This window comes from Arachis stenosperma, chromosome 3 (assembly GCF_014773155.1).
Source record: "Arachis stenosperma cultivar V10309 chromosome 3, arast.V10309.gnm1.PFL2, whole genome shotgun sequence".
NCBI lineage: Eukaryota > Viridiplantae > Streptophyta > Magnoliopsida > Fabales > Fabaceae > Arachis > Arachis stenosperma.
The window spans coordinates 24,030,096-24,050,841 of NC_080379.1; the positions used below are offsets into that span (position 1 = coordinate 24,030,096).

The following is a 20,746-nucleotide window of genomic DNA, read 5'->3' on the forward strand; positions in this document are numbered from 1 at the left end:
TTTGTCTTCATCTTCTTGTTTATTTCAAGTTTTATTAAAGACTAAACTATACATTCTTCGAACCACGAATGCGAACACACCAATCACCATATAAAAATCCCCAACATGTTTTGCAAGCCAAACAAATTAAACATAATTAACGGTCATACTTTCCATTTTGCAAGTCTCCATTCGCGTAATGAAAATGACCCATTAAGAAATTAAAACGGATGGCGTGCATGTATATATGCATTTTATTTATTTATTTATTTATTTATTTGTTGTTTTAACTTAATCATAAAGAAAATATTAAAAAATAAAATTCAATGGTCATAATTTCCGATGAACTGTTTCTGGTTGATGACAAAAAATTATATAAACATAATTTCTCAACTTTTTCCTAGCTACCAAATTGGTGCGAAGATGTCAAAATAATATAAAAGCATCATCTAGCAAATTATTAGTGTGAAAGCTAAGTGTCAAAAGTCCAAGATTAAATTTGATGTGTGAAGTTTGTGAACAGCCGAGAAGTTTCTATGAAACTATCGTGAAATATAGGAGTTAGCACGCGAACAGTTGATGATTCTTCACACCGGAAATTACACAGCATATTGTTTCAAGTTTGAACTTTTTTGAGTCGAATAAATTAAAGACGAATGACGAACTCTGGAAGGTAAGACAATATATATTTAGGTACCCTTATTAGCTATACACCAAAAATAAGACTATCTTTCTTTTATTTATTAAATAGGAATTCTGTTAGAGAAACAATAAAAAATGTAAATAATATAAATAATAGGTTGTAGATTTAGCTCAATAAATGCAAAAAAATAAAAAACTCTTTACAAATTATCTAAATAAAAAATTTATTTAATTATTCTAAAAAATAACTATTTCAAACCCTAATTTACTAAAGTATTTTACTCTAATACCCTCTTTTTTTTCTAACTGGCTGCCATCCTTACTTCATCGTCGCTACTTGACTTGCCACACGCCACCACTAGTAAAAATAACCATTCATTTAAGGATAAAAATAACCATCCACATACCTAATGAATTGAACATCCAACATATTTTAATTATATATAACTAAACTCAATCTAATCAAAATATTCATCCACATAAAAATTAAAATAACCATCTACATACCTACCCTGTATGCTGATCAGATCTGTCACAGATGGTGACGCTGGGACGGTGAACGCAGTGGGCTGCGGGAAAGGCTACACGGTTGACAGCGAGTGGGCAGCGCAAAAGAGGTTGTCCGGGGCTGGTGCGGCGCGATCAGACATTCGCGAAAGGATTGGGCGATGTCGGCTGAAGGCTGGGCGGCGGGGGGTAACAATGGTGACGTCCATACCACATATCATGAGTGGCACATGAAGATAATGCAAAAGACCCTCTTTCTCCATATGAACATTCCATATCAGCTTCCCAACAATTTCTTTGGCTCAATCAATTTCTTATTCACTAGCCTTTAGCAGCGACACCCTCCCTCCAACGGATTGCAAACAGCAGTAGTTCGGAACTCGTGAACAGCAGTGGGAGAACGTAGTCGCGAAATAAAAACGGCTGCAGTGGGACTGGACTCGTGAACCGCAGCAGCGACAGTACTGTAGTCATGAACAAGAGCGGCGGCGGAAGAACGTAGTCACGATGACAGCGAGAACGTGGTTATGATGATGGCGAGAACGTGAATTAGAAGTTATAGTGAAATTAGGAATAGTTGTACATAGTGTGAATGTATTTAAATGTTAATTCTAATTTTTTAAATTTTAAAGTTTAAAATTAAATAATTAATTAAAATAAATTATATGGTAAAGATGTAAGTTTACATATTTTTTTTTATGGAATAAAAGAGAGATTGAAAAAATTAGGACTCACATTTTAAATAACAATAAAATAATAAAAGATAACTATAAAAAAAAATTATATTCTCTCTATACAACTTTAATCTGTATAGTAAAATACCCCATTAATTAATAATCTAATTTTTTATTTTAGTTTTTTTTATTCATTATTTACAATTGTCATGGTTTCTTATACCTTCTCACAAAGTTTACATACTCTTTACATATAATATTAAGATAACTTATTGTTTAATTCCTTTAATCAAAATACCATTTAATATATCATTATTATTATTATAATACAAATTAATAATAATAATTATTTGTTAATTCAAATAATAATATAAAATATATATTTATTACTAATATCATAAAATTTATTTATTTTTAATATTTTATAATTGATCATAAAATATATAAAAAATAAATTAAATAATCTGTAATAAATTAAAATATTTTTTATAATAATATTATTTAATTCGATCAAATAATTATTATTAATTTATATATATATATATATATATATATATATATATAATTATTGAAAGGTGATTTTTTTTTCGTCTACTATTAAAAGGTGTTTTGTATCACATCAACGAAGTGAATGCTATTTTTATTCACTATTTTATTGGATGAATCCCATTGGTTCAATTAAATCTATTATATATCCCAGCAAGTTAGATTGATCTGTTTAAACCTGTAATAAGTGTCTCAAAAGGGCGGATAGTAGGTCTTGCGGTCCAATTTTTTTGTTTTTTTTTTTGTTTTCATTTTCAAAGCTCGAACTTTGAGAGCATTATGTACCACGTGCAAGTACCCATCGACGGGGACAACGAAGAAACTAACTGGAGATTGAACTGTAATGAAAAGTTAACAAAATTGATGGAACACCGCCACTTCTCAGCCACCGAAGATAACCCTTCTAATTGCCATCATCCACCTGCTGGTCAACAACTACATTTGAGCGCAGAAACCTTTGTTTCTTTGGAATTGTACGAGGCTGTCAGAAACAGAAACCCAAACTCATTTGTACAAATTCTAGAGAAGGTCTCTACGGAGAAGAAGTTACCATTACCTGCAATTCTTGACGAAGTAACTCGTGCGGGTAGTTCGTTGCTTCACGTGGCAGCGCATTTCGGGAGAGAAAGAATAGCGGAATTGATTTGTCAACACTTCCCAGAGATTCTCACAAAGCAAGACATCAAAGGCGATACCGCACTTCATGTTGCAATCAGAGCTAAGAATAATAATCTCGAGGTAATTAAGATCATTGTTGATACATATATCATTGATGAGGAGCTGCAACAACAACTAGTACGGATAAAGAATGAACATGGGAACACAGCGCTGCATGAGGCTGTGATTTGCAATCACTTTGATGCAGTTGAATGCATTTTCGGTGCAGATCAAATAGTTGCTCATTGTTTAAACAAGTTAGGATTATCTCCATTGTATTTGACTGTTCTCACGGCTTCCGATAAGAAAATACTCACACTGCTATTGAAAGCTCCGTTCGACAAGGATAAGCTGCTGCCAGCATTTCGTGGCAACTCTCCTCTTCATGCTGCCATTTTGAAAAGAAATTCAGGTTCGGAAATTCATTATTTAATTAACTATCTATCAATACTTGGTATATTATTATTCTTCATTTTCACATGAATTACTGTAACTATCAATTTAAATTTGGTTTGATAAAATTCTTTAAAAAAAAACTTTTTAAAGTTGATATTATTAAAATTAAAATGTGTAATATAATTTTATATATTAAAATAATTTAAATTTAATTTTTATATTTATATTTATAAATTATTATAATATTTTTAAATTTTAAAAATTATTTTTATCAAATTTATAGTTACTGAAAGTTATTTTTAATTAAATTTATTATGTCATAGATATTATAACTTTAAAAATTATATTTTAAAAATTACTTTTGATAAATTATTTTTGAAACATAAACATGTTATCAAACTAAACGTTAGTATTTAGAATCTGAAATATTATATTTGAGTAAAAATACTTAATCTTGTTGCCTTTTCAACATATAGCCTGGAAATTAACTAATTATTTCTTGATTTTTGAATTAGAATTATCTAATTGAATCAATAAGAGGCGACTAACTAGCTATTAGACCAGCAGTTTATTACAATGGTGGTGTCGACTGTGGATTAATGTTATATCAACAGGCTTCTTTTAACTTTTTTTTTTTCAAAGGTACAAAGTCTTAACATGTTCACAATATATATAGATAAAAATAGTCCAACACATTACATGAACCAAAGTTAAAACACAACGAGAAAACCAAACTTACACGGAATACACATTTTGCTTGTTAATTATCTAATCCATGTTAATAATTATAACATAAAAAATTTCAATAAAAAACCATAGACAAAATAAATGTGTCTTTTCTCTCCAATTTTATAATCAAATATGTTATATATCTAAATATGTTAAATTACTATCAAATAGGACTGGTGGCTTCTCTGTTTGTTGTTTCTGTTACTCCACTTGTTATGTTGAGCTTTTTCGATCCTTTAAAAAAAAACTATCAAATAAAAATTTTCCAATTTTAACTCCTCATTCTTTAATTTCCCTATCTTCCTTCCTCTTTACAACAATAACCTCAAACATAGGATGATAAAATGAACTCAATTTGTAGGTTGATCTGCCGTCTTACTCATAAAAAATGGTAAATAATGATGAGTTCTAATTTGAGCTCCCTTGAAATCTTCCGCCATAGGAAAAAGTGGGAGCGGAACAACTTGAGCCCTTGTCCAAACTAGAGTTATATGTATCATATTTTCAAAGACATTGCTAACAAATGATTTTAGGGTGACAAACTATTAAGAACATTAAAGAAAATATATTTAAAAAATAAGTTATCTATGATTTCAATTTATTAAATATATGAAAATTATTATTATTATTATTATTATTATTATTATTATTAGTTTAACAACTCTTCTTAAAATCCTATTTGTAGTTCTCTAGCTAGCTACCTCTACCTAGCTAGTTATTATATTTCCTTATATATTTTTGGCAAACTTAATTAATAGTCCTTGGACGACAGTAGCCTCTTAATTAGTTTTGTAGTTTTGTTTGTTTCGTGATTAGGCCACTTGTTTATTAGGAAAAAAAAAGAATTCGCAAGAACAACTATGACATATTAGAGGGATATATTATATTTAGTACGAATTTATAAAGAAAAATGTTAGAGAATAATATTTTTTTATTAATGTTAGTTAATATTTTAAATTAATATTTTATTTTATATTATTAAAATTTTTTAAATTTAATTTTTAATATTTAAAATTGATCAAATTTTAATAAAAATGTTAAAGTATGTTAGTCAATTTATAAAAAGTTGGGCCAGTTAATTTTTTTTTTCGGACTTTGTTAGGTACACAATGGCTTTTGTGAACAATGGATTTTAAAATTTTGGTCCAATAAAATAAAAATACATTACCAACGCAAGTTGACACAGATGGATGAGGGTCTATGTCCCTTAACTATCTATCCCGGGTTCGATACTCAGTGGAGGATGGGAATGGAGCTTGCTTGCTTGGGAGGATCGCTCACTTTGTGTGCCTCTGCATTACCCGAGGGATTAATCATTTTCCGGCATGATGGATACCCTGGTGCAAACTAAAAAATAAATAAATAAAAATACACTACATCTCAAATTATCCACCTAAATCTTAATATTAAAATAATCATCTGCACACTTAATAAATTGAACATATAATATATTCATTATTTATACATATTTTCATTATCTACCTATATTTTTTTTTAAATTATAATATTTACATTCAAGTATGCACTTAATAATTATCAAATATCAATCCATATTCAATAGTTAAAGTCAATGAAATTAATTTGAAATACAAATTCCGTATAGACATGTCTACGAATATTCTTCAATACGAAGAACGAATTCCACAGGTAAGATAATTTGCTAAGTCATCCCATTGCATTTATTTTTAAAAGAAACCATTGGAAATATTTTATGAGGAGTGCTAGGTGACCAACAATTTTTGTGATTTGTAGCCATCAAATTGTCATTAATGATATTTTTAATGGTGTGAGATTTTATCCAATGGTGTGGGATTACTCACTTTTCTTTTGATAGTTACATACTGGCCAAAATTTAATAAAGTTGCTGGCTCCTAGACTTTTCTATATTTTATTCCTTATTGTGTGGGTAAGATAATACTCCAGTACGAAAGGGTTGTGTTTCGGTACTTTACTTGAAATTAATGTGATTTGAGTTTTGTTTTGGTCCAGTCTATTAAAAATTGAGAGTTTATTCAACGGATCTGTAATCTGACAAGTTTTTTACTTGCTCGAATGACAAACGTCTCTCACATGATACGATTTTTTCAGTAGAGATCTGGACAACTGACAGAAACTTTTAGATAACTGGCAGAAACTTTTAAATAACGAGGCCCAAACGAAAGAATCCACCCGATGTGGAAGAATAAAAGAGAGGGACTTACCCTTCTCACCAGATACGTCACTACAACTCTAATTAGCCGCCTCATCATACGGATCCTTACTTTAGTATCGGAGTGTCCTTGTAGGTGGCTCCACCCGCCAACCAACCGACTTCACAGGCTCAATCCCTCCCTCTGCACTCTCGTTCAGGTCCTGACCCTCCCCTCCAACGATTCTCCCTTATTTGGTCTAACGAATAACCGAACAATGGCGCTGTCTGTGGAGACCTGACACGAGTTGATGATGGAAGCTTTCCTCTACCTAGAGGACGAGCCAGGAGAAGGTGGGGACGACCACCAAGGGGGTTGATGTTGGGCAATCATCGGTTAAGAATTTTCTTCTCAATAAGAATATCGCTTCGTTGCAAGTATAATTCCAAACCAACAATCGACCCGCATCAGAGTTTAATTTTGGTTGTCACAAGTGCAAACCAATAAAAATACTGAGAGTATTAGATCTCGGGTTGTCTCTCAAAGGAATTGCAGTGAGGTATGCATGTTATCGGTTATGAGATTTATGTGGTAGTTTGCGGATAAGAAGACAATAATCTAAATGACAAGAAAGTAAAGAAAACAACTAAAGATAACAAATACTAAAGAGGCATTCATGGCAAGGATTGATATTCAAGGTTTTCTATTCTAGTCATTAATCATAACACAATAATTACCAAGAGCTAAACCTATTACGTTATCTTCACATCGGAAGAAAGTCAAATATGCCTAATTAACCCCAATCCATAAGTAATGTTAATGGAAATAAGATTAACTAACAACTCTAGATTACCAATTCAAATTGGGTATTAATGACTTAAGGTTGCCTAATTTCTCTTTCCAAACCAAGAATGCTAAAAAATCTACTCTAAAACTAACCCAAGCATTTTATCAAACACTTGGTGTGCAATAAAAGAAAAGCATAATAAATTGTAAGAAATATAAAATCTAAAGCTACCAAATGCAAGATAACAATAATAACAACTCAATTAAACAATAAGAAACATAAAAAGACATCATTTGCATTAAAGAAAGTGAAAATCAACCAGAGTTCATAAACATAAAAGTGACATAAAGAAGAAAATTAACAAGAACTAAGAGACAACGATGTAAGAACAAGAAATTGTAAGAAAAACTAAATTAAAGTAAGAGCAAAACCTAAATCTAAGATGAAATTAACCTAAATCTACCCTAATTCTAGAGAGAAGATGGAGCTTCTCTCTCTAGAAAACTACCATAAAACATGTTTTTAACTTAATCTAATTGCTTCCCCTTGTTCCTTCTTGAATTTGGGCTCAAATACTTCAGAAATAAGTTGGATTTGGGCCTGAGTGAGCTCAGAAATCGCCCCCAGCCTGTTCCTTTAAGTTGGTCACGTGACTAGTGTCACGCGTACTCGTAGGTCATGCGTACGCGTCGCTTGACAAAAACTAAGAGGCAACGACGTAAGAACAATAAATTGCAAGGAAAACTAAATTAAAGAAAGAGCAAAACCTAAATTAAGATAAAATTAACCTAAATCTATCCTAATTCTAGAGAGAAGAAGGATCTTCTCTCTCTAGAAAACTATCCTAAAACATGTTTCTAACCTAATCTAATTGCTCCCCCATTGTTCCTTCTTGAATTTGGCCTCAAATACTTCAGAGATGAGTTGGATTTGGGCCTGATTGAGCTCAGAAATTGCCCCCAACGTGTTCTTTTAAGTTGGTCACGTGACCAGTGTCTCGCGTACTCGTGGGTTACGCGTACGCTTTGCTTGACAAAAACTCTGGTCATGCGTACCCGGAACTTGGCAGATTATCAAAACCTCATTTCTTCATGAATTCTCCATTTTTGCATGCTTTTTCTTCATTTCTTCAACCCAATCTTTGCCTTATAAACCTGAAATCACTTCATCAAACACATCAAGGCATCGAATGGAATTAAAGTGAATTAAATTTAGCAAATTAAGAGCCTAAAAAGCATGTTTTTACTCTTAAGCACAATTTAGGAGAAATTCACAAAACTATACTATTTTATTGAATAAATGTGAGATAAGTTGATAAAATTCACTAAATTCAACACAAGATAAACCCTGAAATTGGGGTTTATCAGGGGTCGCCTCATAAGTAGGGTGAGCGCGGGAACCTTTCGAAGGCGCCAACCAACACCTTCCAACAATGGCCACTCCCACGAGCAATCCACCAAAAGGCATCCATTTGGGGGTACATGCAATGATAAATCCCGGATCATGCAAGAACTCAGGCACAAGGTTCAAAACCTTGAGAGAGTTGGCAGCGAGAGATTGCTACAACTCTGAGGTTAGCCGAAACACCGGCTCACGTAGACGCCTGCCCCAGCCATTCACGCACCCGTTCCCTGTTAAGGAGATCGGGAGAAAGACGGCATCAAGGGGAGGAGGATGACAGGCGGGACCAAACCAACGATCGTACCCAGCCCTTCTACTTCTAAGATAAGTTGAGAAACTGGAAACGTAAGGAGGAGTGGAAAAGAAAACGCTGGGATCCCGTGATGATCGGCACCCGCACCACTCCCTTCCACTCTTCCATCCTCAAAGTCCGCCTACCCAAGAACTTTGACAAGCCAATGGACATGAGGTACAATGGTACCAAAAACCCGGAAGAGCACATCACGGCTTTCGAGGCCAAGATGAACTTGGAAGGTGTGGGAGATGCGGTCAGATGTCGATCGTTCCCCATGACCCTAGATGGGCCGGCGATCCGTTGGTTCAATTCCCTCCCACAAGGTTCCATAACTACCTTATCAAACATTTTTCTAAAGTTTCTAGCCCAATTCACTACTCGTATCTCCAAGATAAAGCACCCGATCAATCTTTTAGAGATAACACAACAGGTTGGCGAGCCCACGAGAAAGTACCTGGACCGTTTCAACGATGAGTGCTTAAAGATTGACGATCTCACGGACTCTGTGGCCAGCTTGTGCCTCACTAATAGCCTAGTGAACGAGAACTTCCGGAAACACTTGACCACCAAGCCTGTTTGGACAATGCAGGAGATACAGGGCGTGGCAAGAGAGTATATAAATGACGAGGAGGCCAGTCAGATGGTAGCCACTAACAAATAGTAACTAGCCACCCCACCCACTTGTCAAGCTGTCAACTCAGAGGAGTCGAAGGACGCCCCGAGAGAAATGACGTCCAGGAGATCGTTTAACCCATTTTCCTGGATAGGAAACTTCATGAATTACACCCACTTGACTACCCCGATAGTATAGGTATTCCAGCAAATCGCAGATAGGGGCATTTTAACTAAACCAAGGTAGTTGAAGGACCACACAGGAGGAAACAGTAACCTTTATTGTGACGACCACAAGAAATTTGGGCATAAGACGCATGATTGCTTCCTCAATGATGCACTAGAACAAGCTATCTAGGAAAGGAAACTGAGTGAGTTTTCATTGTTCATCTGGGAACCAAGGAGGAAGGAAAGAGAGTGTTCCTAAGAATATTATGCCCGGGTGGTCAACCCAAAGCAAGACCCCCAGGAGAAACTCAGGCTCAACCTTTACAGTGGTAGTAAATGTAGTAGTCGGCAAGGACACCCCGCCAAAGTCGAAGTCTGCAGCAAAGAAAGATACCAAGATACTTACCGTGGTAGCAGGGGAGAAGCTTCCCCCCAGAGAGCTCCTCGAAATATCATTTGGCTCGAGAGATTGGTGGTGCGATGACCTCTCCGAGGACCTACTCATAGTGATCACGACGAGAATCAGAAGAGACTTGGTTAAGCGAATTTTAGTTGACACGGGGTTAGACTCGAACATCATGTTTCGAAACGTGTTTGACACCCTAGGATTGAAGGAAAATGATCTCAAGGAACACCGTCACGGAGTCGTAGGATTAGGTGACAACTACATCAAGCCCCACGACTCTGTCATTCTACCGATCTGTATGGGTTCCGAGACAAGCAGAAAAGCTGCAATGGCTGAATTCGTAATCTTGGGAGACTTTACGGTGTACAACGTCATCCTCGGTAGGAGAACCATCAATGACCTATTGGAGGTCATTTGCACAAAGTTCGTAACAATGAAGTTCGTGGCAGACAATGGGTAGGTGGAAACGATACGGGGTGATTTGGAAATGGCAGCTTGTCCCTCTGAAAGAGATCCAAGGAGATAGCCGGCACGTTTTTGGTGGACCTGGACGCAATGATTAATGAGAACCTGAGCCCCGAATAATAATTAATCTCTTTGAATAATAGTTAATTTATTGGCTAATTATTTATTAATTTCACGGGGTTTACACAAAGCCCAAGCCATTGTTGACTTTTTAGTCGAGGTAATTGGCGATCCACCCGATACGCCGAGCACACGATAGAAGCTCCATGTTGACGGAGCATCCAATCAAGCGTTCAATTGAGTAAGGATAATTCGGGAGAACCTAGATGGGTGACTTACGAACAGTCTGTTAAGTTTGAGTTTCTGGTCTTAAATAACCAAGCAGAATATGAGGCCACGATTGGAGGCTTAACACTGGCGAATGTGGTCGAGCTGGCAAAACTTGAAATAAACAGTGACTTTCAGGTGGTAATGGCCCAGGTGAACGAAACGTACCAAGCTCAGGATCCGTTGCTGTAGAAGTATTTGGAAAAAACTAGGCAATTGTGTGGAGATTTTGAAGTGATTGTTCAACATGTCCCCAGAGAAAGAAACGCTAGAGCCGATCTCTTGTCAAAGTTGTCTAGCACAAAGGCTGGAATGTGAAACTGATCTCTCATTCAGGACCTGGCGAAAGAGGCCATCAGTAACCCTGTGCTTGACACAAGGTCACCAAGAACCACCTTCTTGGACTGACCCGATCCAACAGTTCCTGGAAGGAGGAGAACTACGAAGGAATGCGGAAGAGGCAAAGCTCATGAGAAGGAAGTCCGCTAAATCTACGATGGTGCAAGGCCAACTATACAAGAGAGGACTCAATCAACCTTTGCTGAAATACTTATGGCACGATTAGATGGAGTACGTCTTGAAAGAGGTACACGAGGGATGTTGTGGACACCATATCGGAGGAAAGTCCTTAGCTCGAAAGCTCATTAGGGCTGGTTATTATTGGCCCAAAATGATGACCAACGCTAGCAATTACATAACGAAGTTCCCAAGTTGTCAGGAAAATGCGAACTTTCATAAGGCCCCGGCAGAGAAATTGAGTTCCATGATGACCTCCCGACCTTTCTCCCAATGGGGAATCGACCTATTGTGCTCATTTTCAACGGCCTCGGGATGGGTCAAATACTTAATTATTACCATTGATTATTACACCAAGTGGGTGGAAGTAGAGACCTTGGCAAGCATATCATCTGCAAATTGCTGAAAATTTTTATGGAGGTAAGTGATCGCTAGGTTCAGAATCTCTAAGATCGTGATATCAGATAACGGGACACAGTTTGCCGATAAGAAGTTTAGAGAGTTCCTATCAGGCCTTGGTAATAAGCAAAGGTTCTCATCCGTGAAACACTCCCAGAGCAACGAGCAAGTAGAGGCAGCAAATAAGGTTATCTTAGGAGGGCTAAAGAGGTGTTTGGAGCAAAGAAAATGTCTGTGGGCAGACGAATTAGCCTCAGTCCTATGGTTTTATAGGACAACGCGGTAATCTACCATCGGGGAGATGCCTTTCCGGATCACCTACGGAGTGGATGCCATCATCCCAGTCGAGATAGGGGAACCCAACTCGAGATTACTCTTAGGAGGAGGCGACGAGGTAAGCGAAAAGGACCTCCTAGATGAGACCAGGGCAATGGCTCACTTCTCGGAAGCAGCTCTAAAGCAGAGGTTGGCACTACGCTACAATCGTAGGGTACACAGCAGAAGATTTGAAGAGGGAGACCTGGTACTGCAGCATAACGACATCGTCCTACCGACTCCAGGGGAATGGAGACTATCCCCCAATTGGGAATGACCTTACAGGGTGAAAGAGGTTCAAGGCAAAGGTGCATATAAGCTAAAGTGACTAGAAGAAAATGAGGTACCGAAGACTTGGAATGGGAATCTCAGGAGATTCTACTCCTAGATGCTCACGCTCAAGCGATTTTCCGATCATGCTTTGTCTACCGATCATGCTTTGGTTATTTTCTTCCTTATGTCTTGTGCTCATTTTTTGTTACTTTGTTTTAATCTTGCAAATCTACTTGTGCTGTTAGTATATAAAAGAAGGGGTACTTTTTCCCTTGTTGTAAGCTCAAAACGGCGGCAAGGGGTCTTTGAAAACCACTTGTACTTTATTTTAGAAAATTATTGCCAAGCTATGACTACCGTTTTTCGGGACTGATCAACTCGGAAGTCCCACGTAACGACATATGGATATCCATCAAAATATGGCTAAATGACGTGCGAATAAACAACTGAATATGATTAAATGCAAATACATCTACAAGTTCGTATTACAAAGCCGTAAGTCGGGAGTTCAAAAGGGCAACACATTGGCCCAACAACAAAAGGAATTCAAAATTACAAGCAAAAGAAGTGTCATTACAAATTCAAAAGCAGTTACTTCCTCAGTAAGTCGACAATCTTGCCGTCCTGAAATATCTTAAAAGTGTTGAAGTCGGGGGCAAGTAGCGAGACTTGGGCCTTGATCACCTCCTCGGTAGTAGTTATGGCATCTCGGGCGTTCTTGATGATCTCTTTATTCTCTTTCTTCATATTGGTGGCCTCAAGACGAGCCGTGTCTGCCGATCTCATGGCCTTAGCCAACTCCTTCTTTGGCTTTTTCACCTTCCTCTCAGCCACTTTCGACCCAACCTTGAGCAGTATTGAGCTGTTTCGAAAGGGAGAGGTCCCGATCAACGAAGCGCAGTATTAAGCTGTTTCGAAAGGGAGAAGTCCCGATCAATGAGGCGCTGAATCTCGTCACCAGCCTCCTTCAGCTTTTTCTCAGCTTCGCTCAGTTTGGCCTCTGTGGTTTCTCCTTCAGCTTTTAACTCAGAAACCTCACGCTGGGTCATCCTGTATTTTCTCCCAAGAACCTAGCCCTGGGCCATGAGTGGCTCCAGCTCCTTTGTGATGCCGGCAGCTCGGAAAAGGCTCTGATACATCCACCACGCTTGCATGGCCAAGTCTTCTTCACGGAAGAAGTTCTCTGTGATTGACAGTAGCTGTAAATTGATAAAGAAGTTCGAGTCAAAGTTTTTCTCCATCACAGTGAGAACTTGTCCCGGGCTGGAGCTAGATTTCCTCTTTTTGGGGTTAGAAAACACAACTACTTCTTCTTCCTTACCTGAGCCCCTAAAGACTCCTTAGCCACTGCCACTTTGCCGAAGTCAACCTCCCCAGCAGCGTTGTGGCTGGAGGGCAGCTCAGCTGAGGTTGAGATTGAACCTTCAGCTCGTCGCTTTGGGGATCTCGGTTTGAGGATCAGGGGAATTGGAGTTGTCTCATCCCCATCGAGGAAGAAGTGAATCATCAGGCGAATGAGCAATGTGTTCCCAACAGCCATCCCCACTACAAAGGGAAAAGAAAATCGTAAGGTCGGGGGTCGGTCCCAGCAGCCATCCCATATGGCGAATGAACGATGTGCACCATGTATAACGATTTGTAGGAGGTCGTTGCACCATACCTACAGTGGGGGAACCCTTTAAGTTAAATCGTGAGGTCGAGGGTCGGTCCTAGGCCAAAAGTAAGTTATCCTATACTAAACCATTCTAGTCTAAACCGTGAAAAAGGCACCTATGGCACCCCCTGAAAGTTATCTAGTAAAAGCAAAACTAGTTTGGATCCTAGAGGTAACAGCAAACAAGAAAACCAGCATGAAAAAAAGTAAAGCAAATAATGCAAATGAGAGGTCACTTACCAATAAAAATGAGTATAGAAGAATACAAAAGGAAGATAGCGGTGATCGCAGGAGCATATTCACAACAGAGAAGAGGGTAGCAACAAAAGAAACGGTGGTGGTAACGAAGGGGATGATGGTAATAGTTACAAGAAAGAAAATGAAATAAAGTGGGGATGGTAACTGTAACTGAAGAGGGAGAGGCGCAAAAGGTTAAGGGTAGAATAGACCTTTGTACGCGCTTTCAAATCACCCTTAAAGAGCATTTAATGCTCTGGGCACGGGAACCAATGCGACGTCTTGAAGCAATGGTTGGGGGTAACTCACGTGCATGAGGAAAGCACTAGAAATGTAAGTCTTGCCGACGAAGTCGTGACTAGAGGAATACTACTTTACATGAAGACATAGGTTAGGCTAATGCGCCAGCTGTAGGTTCTACGACTTGACGCATTAAAGGCACCGTTCTGGTCTAGCCCATCAAAAAATTGGGGTCCACTCGACGGACCCCAACCCGATGGGTCCCCAACCTGCTCAAACGGCAAGCGTCCGTCGCATGACACGACCCTCTCAGTAGAGGTTTGGGTAGCTGGCAGAAACTTCCATACAATTGGGCCCAAATGGAAGGGCCCACCTAATGAGGAGGAATAAAGAGGAGGGACCTACCCCTCTCCCCAGGTAAGTCACTACAACCCTAATTAGCCGCCTCATTATACGGACCCTTACTTTGGCATTGGAGTGTCCTTACAAGTGGCCTCACCTGCCGACCAACCGGTGATTCGCAAGCTCGATCCCTTCCTCTGCACTCTCATTCAGGTCCTGATCCTCCCCTCCAACGATCCTCCCTCATTCGGTCTAACGAGTAACCGAACAGATTTAAACGTAAGGTCCAGATTTTTTTGACGTAGATTCTAAACTGTTTTTCAACGAAGCAGAACCATCCGACATCTTTGAATGGAGATGGTAAATGACACCTATAAGAGACTCTAATACTTAAGTTAACATATTTTTGTAAATAATTCTTATATATGTGAATATGAACGTACTAGAATTAAAACTATCATAACTATTATAATAGGGATGAACGCAGATCAGATCGGATTGGATATTGCCAAAATCTCGATCCAATCCGCACTAAAATCATCGGATTGGATCTAATATCTGCAGTTTTTAAACTTGGATCCAATCCGATCCGATTCGCACATTTGCGGATCGGATCGGATATCGGATATATCCACAAAAATATTAAAATATCAATATAATAATATTCTTTTTTCTACTCTTTTAAACATGTTTATTCTTAAAATAATATTAAATATATTTTTTTAAATAATAAAAATAAAATAATGCAATATATATAATAATTTTTAGTTGAAATAAAATATAAAAAAATATTTATTATTTATTTATTTTTGTAGATTTGCAAATATATGCAGATAAGATATGCAGATACCTACATAAAATCCGCAATCCAATCCTATTAGTGTGTAGATCGAATCGGATCTAATCCGACAGCCTTACGAATTGGATTCGAATAAACACCGCGAATATGCGGATCGAATGTGATCCATGAACACCTCTAAACAACACTTTTTAAAATAGCATAACTATCATAGCTATCTTTTTTTATATTTTAAAAAATATTGTTAAAATTAAAATATTATTTTTTTATTATTTAACAACGTTTTTGGAAAATATTATTAAAATATAAAAAATAAATTTAATTTTAACCATACTTTATAATCACAGTAGGCACTATGCTTATAGTCTTGCTAGAATTCCCTTTATATCATATTACCATACATAAGGTACAGAGATTCCATTATAGCATTCATTAGATAAAAAAGGAAAAAAAAAAGGAGAGAGAGAAAGACCCACAAAACATATGATAAAGAGATTTCACATCATTGATAACTAATTAATAGATAAAAACTACAAAATTTGCTGGCTCTAGACTTTCTCCTTCTATCTTTCTTTCTGTATCTAACTGTCTATATACTTAAACTCTGGATAAATACATTTATTATTTTTATGTTAATTATTTTCGGGTATTTAATGATCAGGTTTAATTGAATACATACTGGAGAAAAGACCAGAGTTAATCCATTTAAGAGATGAAAAAGGAAGTACCCCCCTTCATTATGCGACATCCATTGGCTATCTTAAAGGTGTCCAAATATCTATTAATATATAATAGGAGAGTAGTAAGGAGGTCTTTGATCGACAAGTGGAGCATTCCATACTCGACACGTGGAGCTGTGTGTGGTTGACAAGTGTTTGCTTTTAGAGTTGGGCACCTGGCAATTTACAAAGCAAAGAAGTATGCTTATACAAAAAGAGTCCATATACAAAAAGAGTCCATATACATTATGCTTATACAAAAAGTAGACACCTGACAATTTTGTTTCCCATTGTCTACGAAGTAAAAAAAGTTCATATACAAACAAATAAAAATATCATTCAGATAAATAAAGTCAATAATGTCCAGCAGATAATACACATTGGATAGCAATACATTTAATATCTATTTCAAGGACAGATATAAACAAATAGATTTGTGTTCACTCCCCATTCTCCTATTCTTCTAAGGTTGAATCTGTGAGAAAGAAAAATCCTTTCTAGGTTTGTTAGTTGGAACAGAACACAATATGGTTCAATCATATGATTTTATTGAAGATGTTAATGCAAAGAAACTTGCATGGAGTTTTGAAGTTCATGTTATTAGGATTTGGGAGGTTCCTAATAGATTCAACTTGAAGGAGCTTAATTCCATCGAAATGGTTCTTCAAGATAGTAAGGCAAGTACATACAAATTAATGACTACTAGCTATCAATATATTTTGGTTATGAATATTTTGATTACAATGTACATTCTTAATAATGTGTAGGGTGGTAGGATTCAAGCTTCCATTCCAAAATCCTTGGTGAAGAAGTGGAGGGGAGTGATTATTGAGTTTCAAATGTACACTATGAGCAACTTTATTGTAATTAAGGAAACCAATCCTATGAAGAGAGTCACACCAGGAACATGGGTCCTTACTTTCTCACATAGGACTAGGGTTGATCATGTTGTGAATCCAAGTTTTCCACTTCAGCCTTTTCGCTTTAGGACGATTCCACAGCTCATCAATGCTGGAAGCTTGGTCGACAATGATCTTTTTGGTAAGTTAACTTAATATAGTTAATGATATTCATGCTATATGCAAGTCATTTTGTTTTAGCATTCTTTAATTTTTATTGTGGTATCTTTATGGTTTATAGATCTTATTGGCGAGATTGTTGGGAAGGAAGAGCCCAAAGATTTAATCACTAATAAAGGGAAAGAGACAAGACGTCTGGCGATTGTGTTGCAAGATCTCGAGTACGTTCACTAATAATAGTCATTTTTTAATGATAATCCTAACCAATAGATACGAACAAATGAACATATCCTTTATAATATATGTCAGGAACAATAGGATTAATTGTGTGCTGTTTGGTGGCATGGTGGACCAAATACTACCACATTTTGAGGAAGGAAGGGTGGAACCACTTATTGTCGTGCTGCAGTATTTCAGAGCAACCAGGTGGAATGGTATGTGTTTAGGGTTGTACAAGGTTTTTGTTTTTTGTGAACAAATAAAAATACCATCAATAACAACATTAAGAGCTAACTTGACAAGATATTAACAATTTATAACAGAAAAGACATCTATTCAAAGTCACTTCGATGTTTCCAAACTACACATAGATGACCAGCTAGCAGATGTTGTGGGGTTCCGAAACAGGTTGGTAAACATACAATTAATTGGAGTATCTCCAATACTTTTTTCTGTGTAATAACTAATATGTCTTTCGTTTTGGAGCAACAATACAGTAATGGATTTTGCAATGTCTTTCAGGTTGCTAGGTGGTGCACTACCAACTTCAATTAGAATAAGTCAGGTTACATCCCAGGGCGCCTGGTCTGCTGCAGATGAACTAAAAAGAGGGGATGTTGTGGTGAAATCTATAGAGGATGTCTTACTCTCCATGGAGGTGAAATTTCATTTAAAAAATTATATGAAACTTTTAAGTTATGTATTAAATATTCACTCATATATATTCTAAATTTTCAGGAAGGTCCAACTTGGATTGCAGGGAGCATTGTTTCTATAAACGCTGGAAATAGTGATTGGTTTTATAAAGCATGTAGAAAGTGTCCAAAGAAGGTTGAAACTCCAATTGGAAATCGATATGAATGCAGCAAATGTGGCCACACACATGGTACTGCAGCAATCAGGTACAAATGCTTGCCAAATAATTTTATCCGACCAAGGAATAAAATATACACCCAAACCAATGTTTTTAAACTAATACTCACTTTTGATATACAACTATTAGGTTCAAGGTGGAAGTGATGGTATATGATGGGACTGGGAGTATGACGTTGCTGCTGTGGGATAGAGAAACAACCCAGCTTTGTGGGAAAGCAGCTGACAAGATTATGGAAGAGGAGGTAAGTTCAATCAAGAGTTGTGTTGCAAGATCTCGATTAGGTTCAATAACTACATGTAGTTAAATTTAAGTAAAATTGGTTACTAAAAAAGCTTTTATTATTTGTGTTAGTGTTGAAATTTCAGAAGATTAGACAGCGGTACTTAAAGTGCTACATATTCATTTGGGTGTAGTGATGAAATGTTTATACAAATTTTCCAGCAAGGTCTGTAAGTAATATATGATACTTATTGTAGGAGTCTAGAGGAGATGAGTATCCAGCAACTCTTGATGCTATGATGGACAGGAAATTACTATTCAAGATTAATGTCAAAACTGCCAATATAAAACAGTATGACCAAGTATATACTGTGATGAAAATCTGTGACGACGATGACTTGATTGAAAAAGTACAATCAAAGGGGGTCCAAAGCATTCCAAGTTCAAATATTACTGTATGTTTTCTAAGTTATCCCAACTCATGGTTTTTGTTGCATGGATAGATATGAACTGTGATCTATAACTGCTAAGTAGAGCCTAGGTGAATATATTTTCAGGAAAATGGGTGCAGTAACTCAATTGATACTTCAGCGAATGTGGTCAACCTTAACACTGATACTGATCCTCAGCTGTCTATGGTAAGCGTTTATTATTTTAGAGTTACCATGCTTGCATTAAGAAGTTTTGTTGAAGTGCGATTATTATTGACACATATGTTAATATAGGATTTGGTGGAAGAGTGTGTTGATAGTATCAAGTCCAAAACTCCAGCTAAAAGAACTCCCGGGTGTCTAAAGTCTGCCCCGCTGATACTGAATGACATTGATGAGGAAGGACAGTTCTCTACCAATAAAGTTAACAAAAAGGGGGACAAGAGGCAGAAATTCTGGATTAATGATCCTAACAATTGATATTACTCAGGTGGGTGGGGACTCAATCAAGATTAGTTGTTGCTTGAAATTTGATATGTTATAATTAAATTTGAGATATTATGTAACAACGGTAGTTGGCTAAGACAATATTTAGAAGGATAGTTTCTATTTATGAACCTTAAAACTAATATGATTATTGTTATTAAGTTAACTTTTTGTATGTAGCAAATTTGATAGACCTATCGGCTAAATCTTTTACTCCTTATAAACTATATGCTTCAAGAATACATGATATATCTTAGTAATTAGTACATAATATTTACCTGAGTAGTTGCAGAATAGTGCAATGCGAAAAGCATTAGTCTAGAATCATTTCAAAATTTGATTTGAACAGCCAATGCAGAAGATGGAATAGCAATTGTACCTACCAAAAATAAGGACACAATGTTTCAATTACTGTGGTTGTGTAAAGGTAATTATCAGGCAATATATATCAAATAAAACTGTTGCCTTAAAATGATTATAAGAAAAATTGGGTTAATTTAACATTGATGATACCATCCCGCTTAGTGGTTAGAAAGAACTACATAAGGTACTACTTTTATATTGGGAGAAACACAACAGCTAACATTTCAAAAAGTATGCAAGAGGATTAATACATTCCACATGTAAAAGCAGCAAGATATATTCAAATAGCTATTATCAAATTTCTAAGACTTTTTTTTAGATTAACATTGCTATAGCTTTCTTGGTCAAACTTTGACATTTTATTGTTGCAAGTTATTTGACAAAAATGTGACTTGCAGCTAATAAAGTACATGATGGCCACAACTCTATGCATGGACTAATACTGACTTAGAAATAAAATAGCAACAGCATAGGGCATATCAAATTAGTGAAAAACCTGGAAAGAAGTCATCAATAAGCAATGGTATTCTTAGTATCTATTTTTTATGAGCAGGGATTTTCTGATTTATAGTATAGACCATAAAGCCAGATACACTATGAGAAAGATCAATACACTATCATGGAATAGGTTAATATATAGTGCTCTGTTTTTGAACAGAATTTTTGGACTCTAGAGAAATCAATCCTTTCCAATAAGCTTAACAAATGCACTTACTTTATCAGCATCAAGTAGATAATTAAAATACAAGATAGTCATGATTCAAGCAAAATCATTTCCTGACTCATTCAAACATTAATTTCCTTTTGCAATATTTAGTTTTCAAAAATACTTTATTAGAGCAAGATTCATCCCAAACAGGATACAGTTGAAAGAGTATTATAAAAAAGTAAATGAGAAAGAACCTGCTAAAGTAGTCT

At 36.4% G+C, this 20,746-nt stretch overlaps 3 protein-coding genes and 1 long non-coding RNA gene across 5 annotated transcripts; all 4 read left to right on the forward strand.

Moving 5' to 3' along the window:
• Positions 1–2,605: 2,605 nt before the first annotated feature.
• Positions 2,606–16,888, forward strand: LOC130968821 (protein ACCELERATED CELL DEATH 6-like). Of its 2 annotated transcripts, none has more exons than XM_057894291.1 (2): positions 2,606–3,417; positions 16,819–16,888. In XM_057894291.1, exons 1-2 carry the CDS (start codon positions 2,628–2,630, stop codon positions 16,848–16,850), a joined length of 822 nt encoding a protein of 273 aa, XP_057750274.1. In that variant the 5' UTR covers positions 2,606–2,627; the 3' UTR covers positions 16,851–16,888. The 2 variants fall into 2 exon arrangements, with proteins under 2 accessions (XP_057750274.1, XP_057750273.1); XM_057894290.1 differs by lacking the exon at positions 16,819–16,888 and adding an exon at positions 16,157–16,549.
• Positions 16,871–17,762, forward strand: LOC130965699 (uncharacterized). Its single transcript, XM_057890455.1, has 4 exons — positions 16,871–16,891; positions 16,982–17,255; positions 17,355–17,454; positions 17,543–17,762. Exons 1-4 carry the CDS (start codon positions 16,871–16,873, stop codon positions 17,760–17,762), a joined length of 615 nt encoding a protein of 204 aa, XP_057746438.1.
• A 13-nt stretch (positions 17,763–17,775) lies between these two features.
• Positions 17,776–18,338, forward strand: LOC130968825 (uncharacterized). The gene is made up of 3 exons (XR_009081748.1): positions 17,776–17,860; positions 17,975–18,110; positions 18,191–18,338. It is a non-coding gene; the product is annotated as an uncharacterized LOC130968825 (long non-coding RNA).
• A 133-nt stretch (positions 18,339–18,471) lies between these two features.
• LOC130965700 (uncharacterized) lies at positions 18,472–19,459 on the forward strand. Its single transcript, XM_057890457.1, has 4 exons — positions 18,472–18,570; positions 18,806–19,003; positions 19,106–19,186; positions 19,274–19,459. Exons 1-4 carry the CDS (start codon positions 18,472–18,474, stop codon positions 19,457–19,459), a joined length of 564 nt encoding a protein of 187 aa, XP_057746440.1.
• Positions 19,460–20,746: the final 1,287 nt, after the last annotated feature.

Excerpts from the sequence above, each read along its gene's own strand:
- LOC130968821 (XM_057894290.1), top strand. The coding sequence starts at position 2,628 with ATGTACCACGTGCAAGTACCCATCGACGGGGACAACGAAGAAACTAAC. Across the intron at positions 3,418-16,156 it reads CATTTTGAAAAGAAATTCAG|GTTTAATTGAATACATACTG; the intron begins GTTCGGAAATTC and ends TTTAATGATCAG.
- LOC130965699 (XM_057890455.1), top strand. The coding sequence starts at position 16,871 with ATGGTTCTTCAAGATAGTAAG. Across the intron at positions 17,256-17,354 it reads GGTCGACAATGATCTTTTTG|ATCTTATTGGCGAGATTGTT; the intron begins GTAAGTTAACTT and ends TATGGTTTATAG. Across the intron at positions 17,455-17,542 it reads ATTGTGTTGCAAGATCTCGA|GAACAATAGGATTAATTGTG; the intron begins GTACGTTCACTA and ends AATATATGTCAG.
- LOC130965700 (XM_057890457.1), top strand. The coding sequence starts at position 18,472 with ATGGTATATGATGGGACTGGGAGTATGACGTTGCTGCTGTGGGATAGA. Across the intron at positions 18,571-18,805 it reads ACAAGATTATGGAAGAGGAG|GAGTCTAGAGGAGATGAGTA; the intron begins GTAAGTTCAATC and ends TACTTATTGTAG. Across the intron at positions 19,187-19,273 it reads CTGATCCTCAGCTGTCTATG|GATTTGGTGGAAGAGTGTGT; the intron begins GTAAGCGTTTAT and ends ATGTTAATATAG.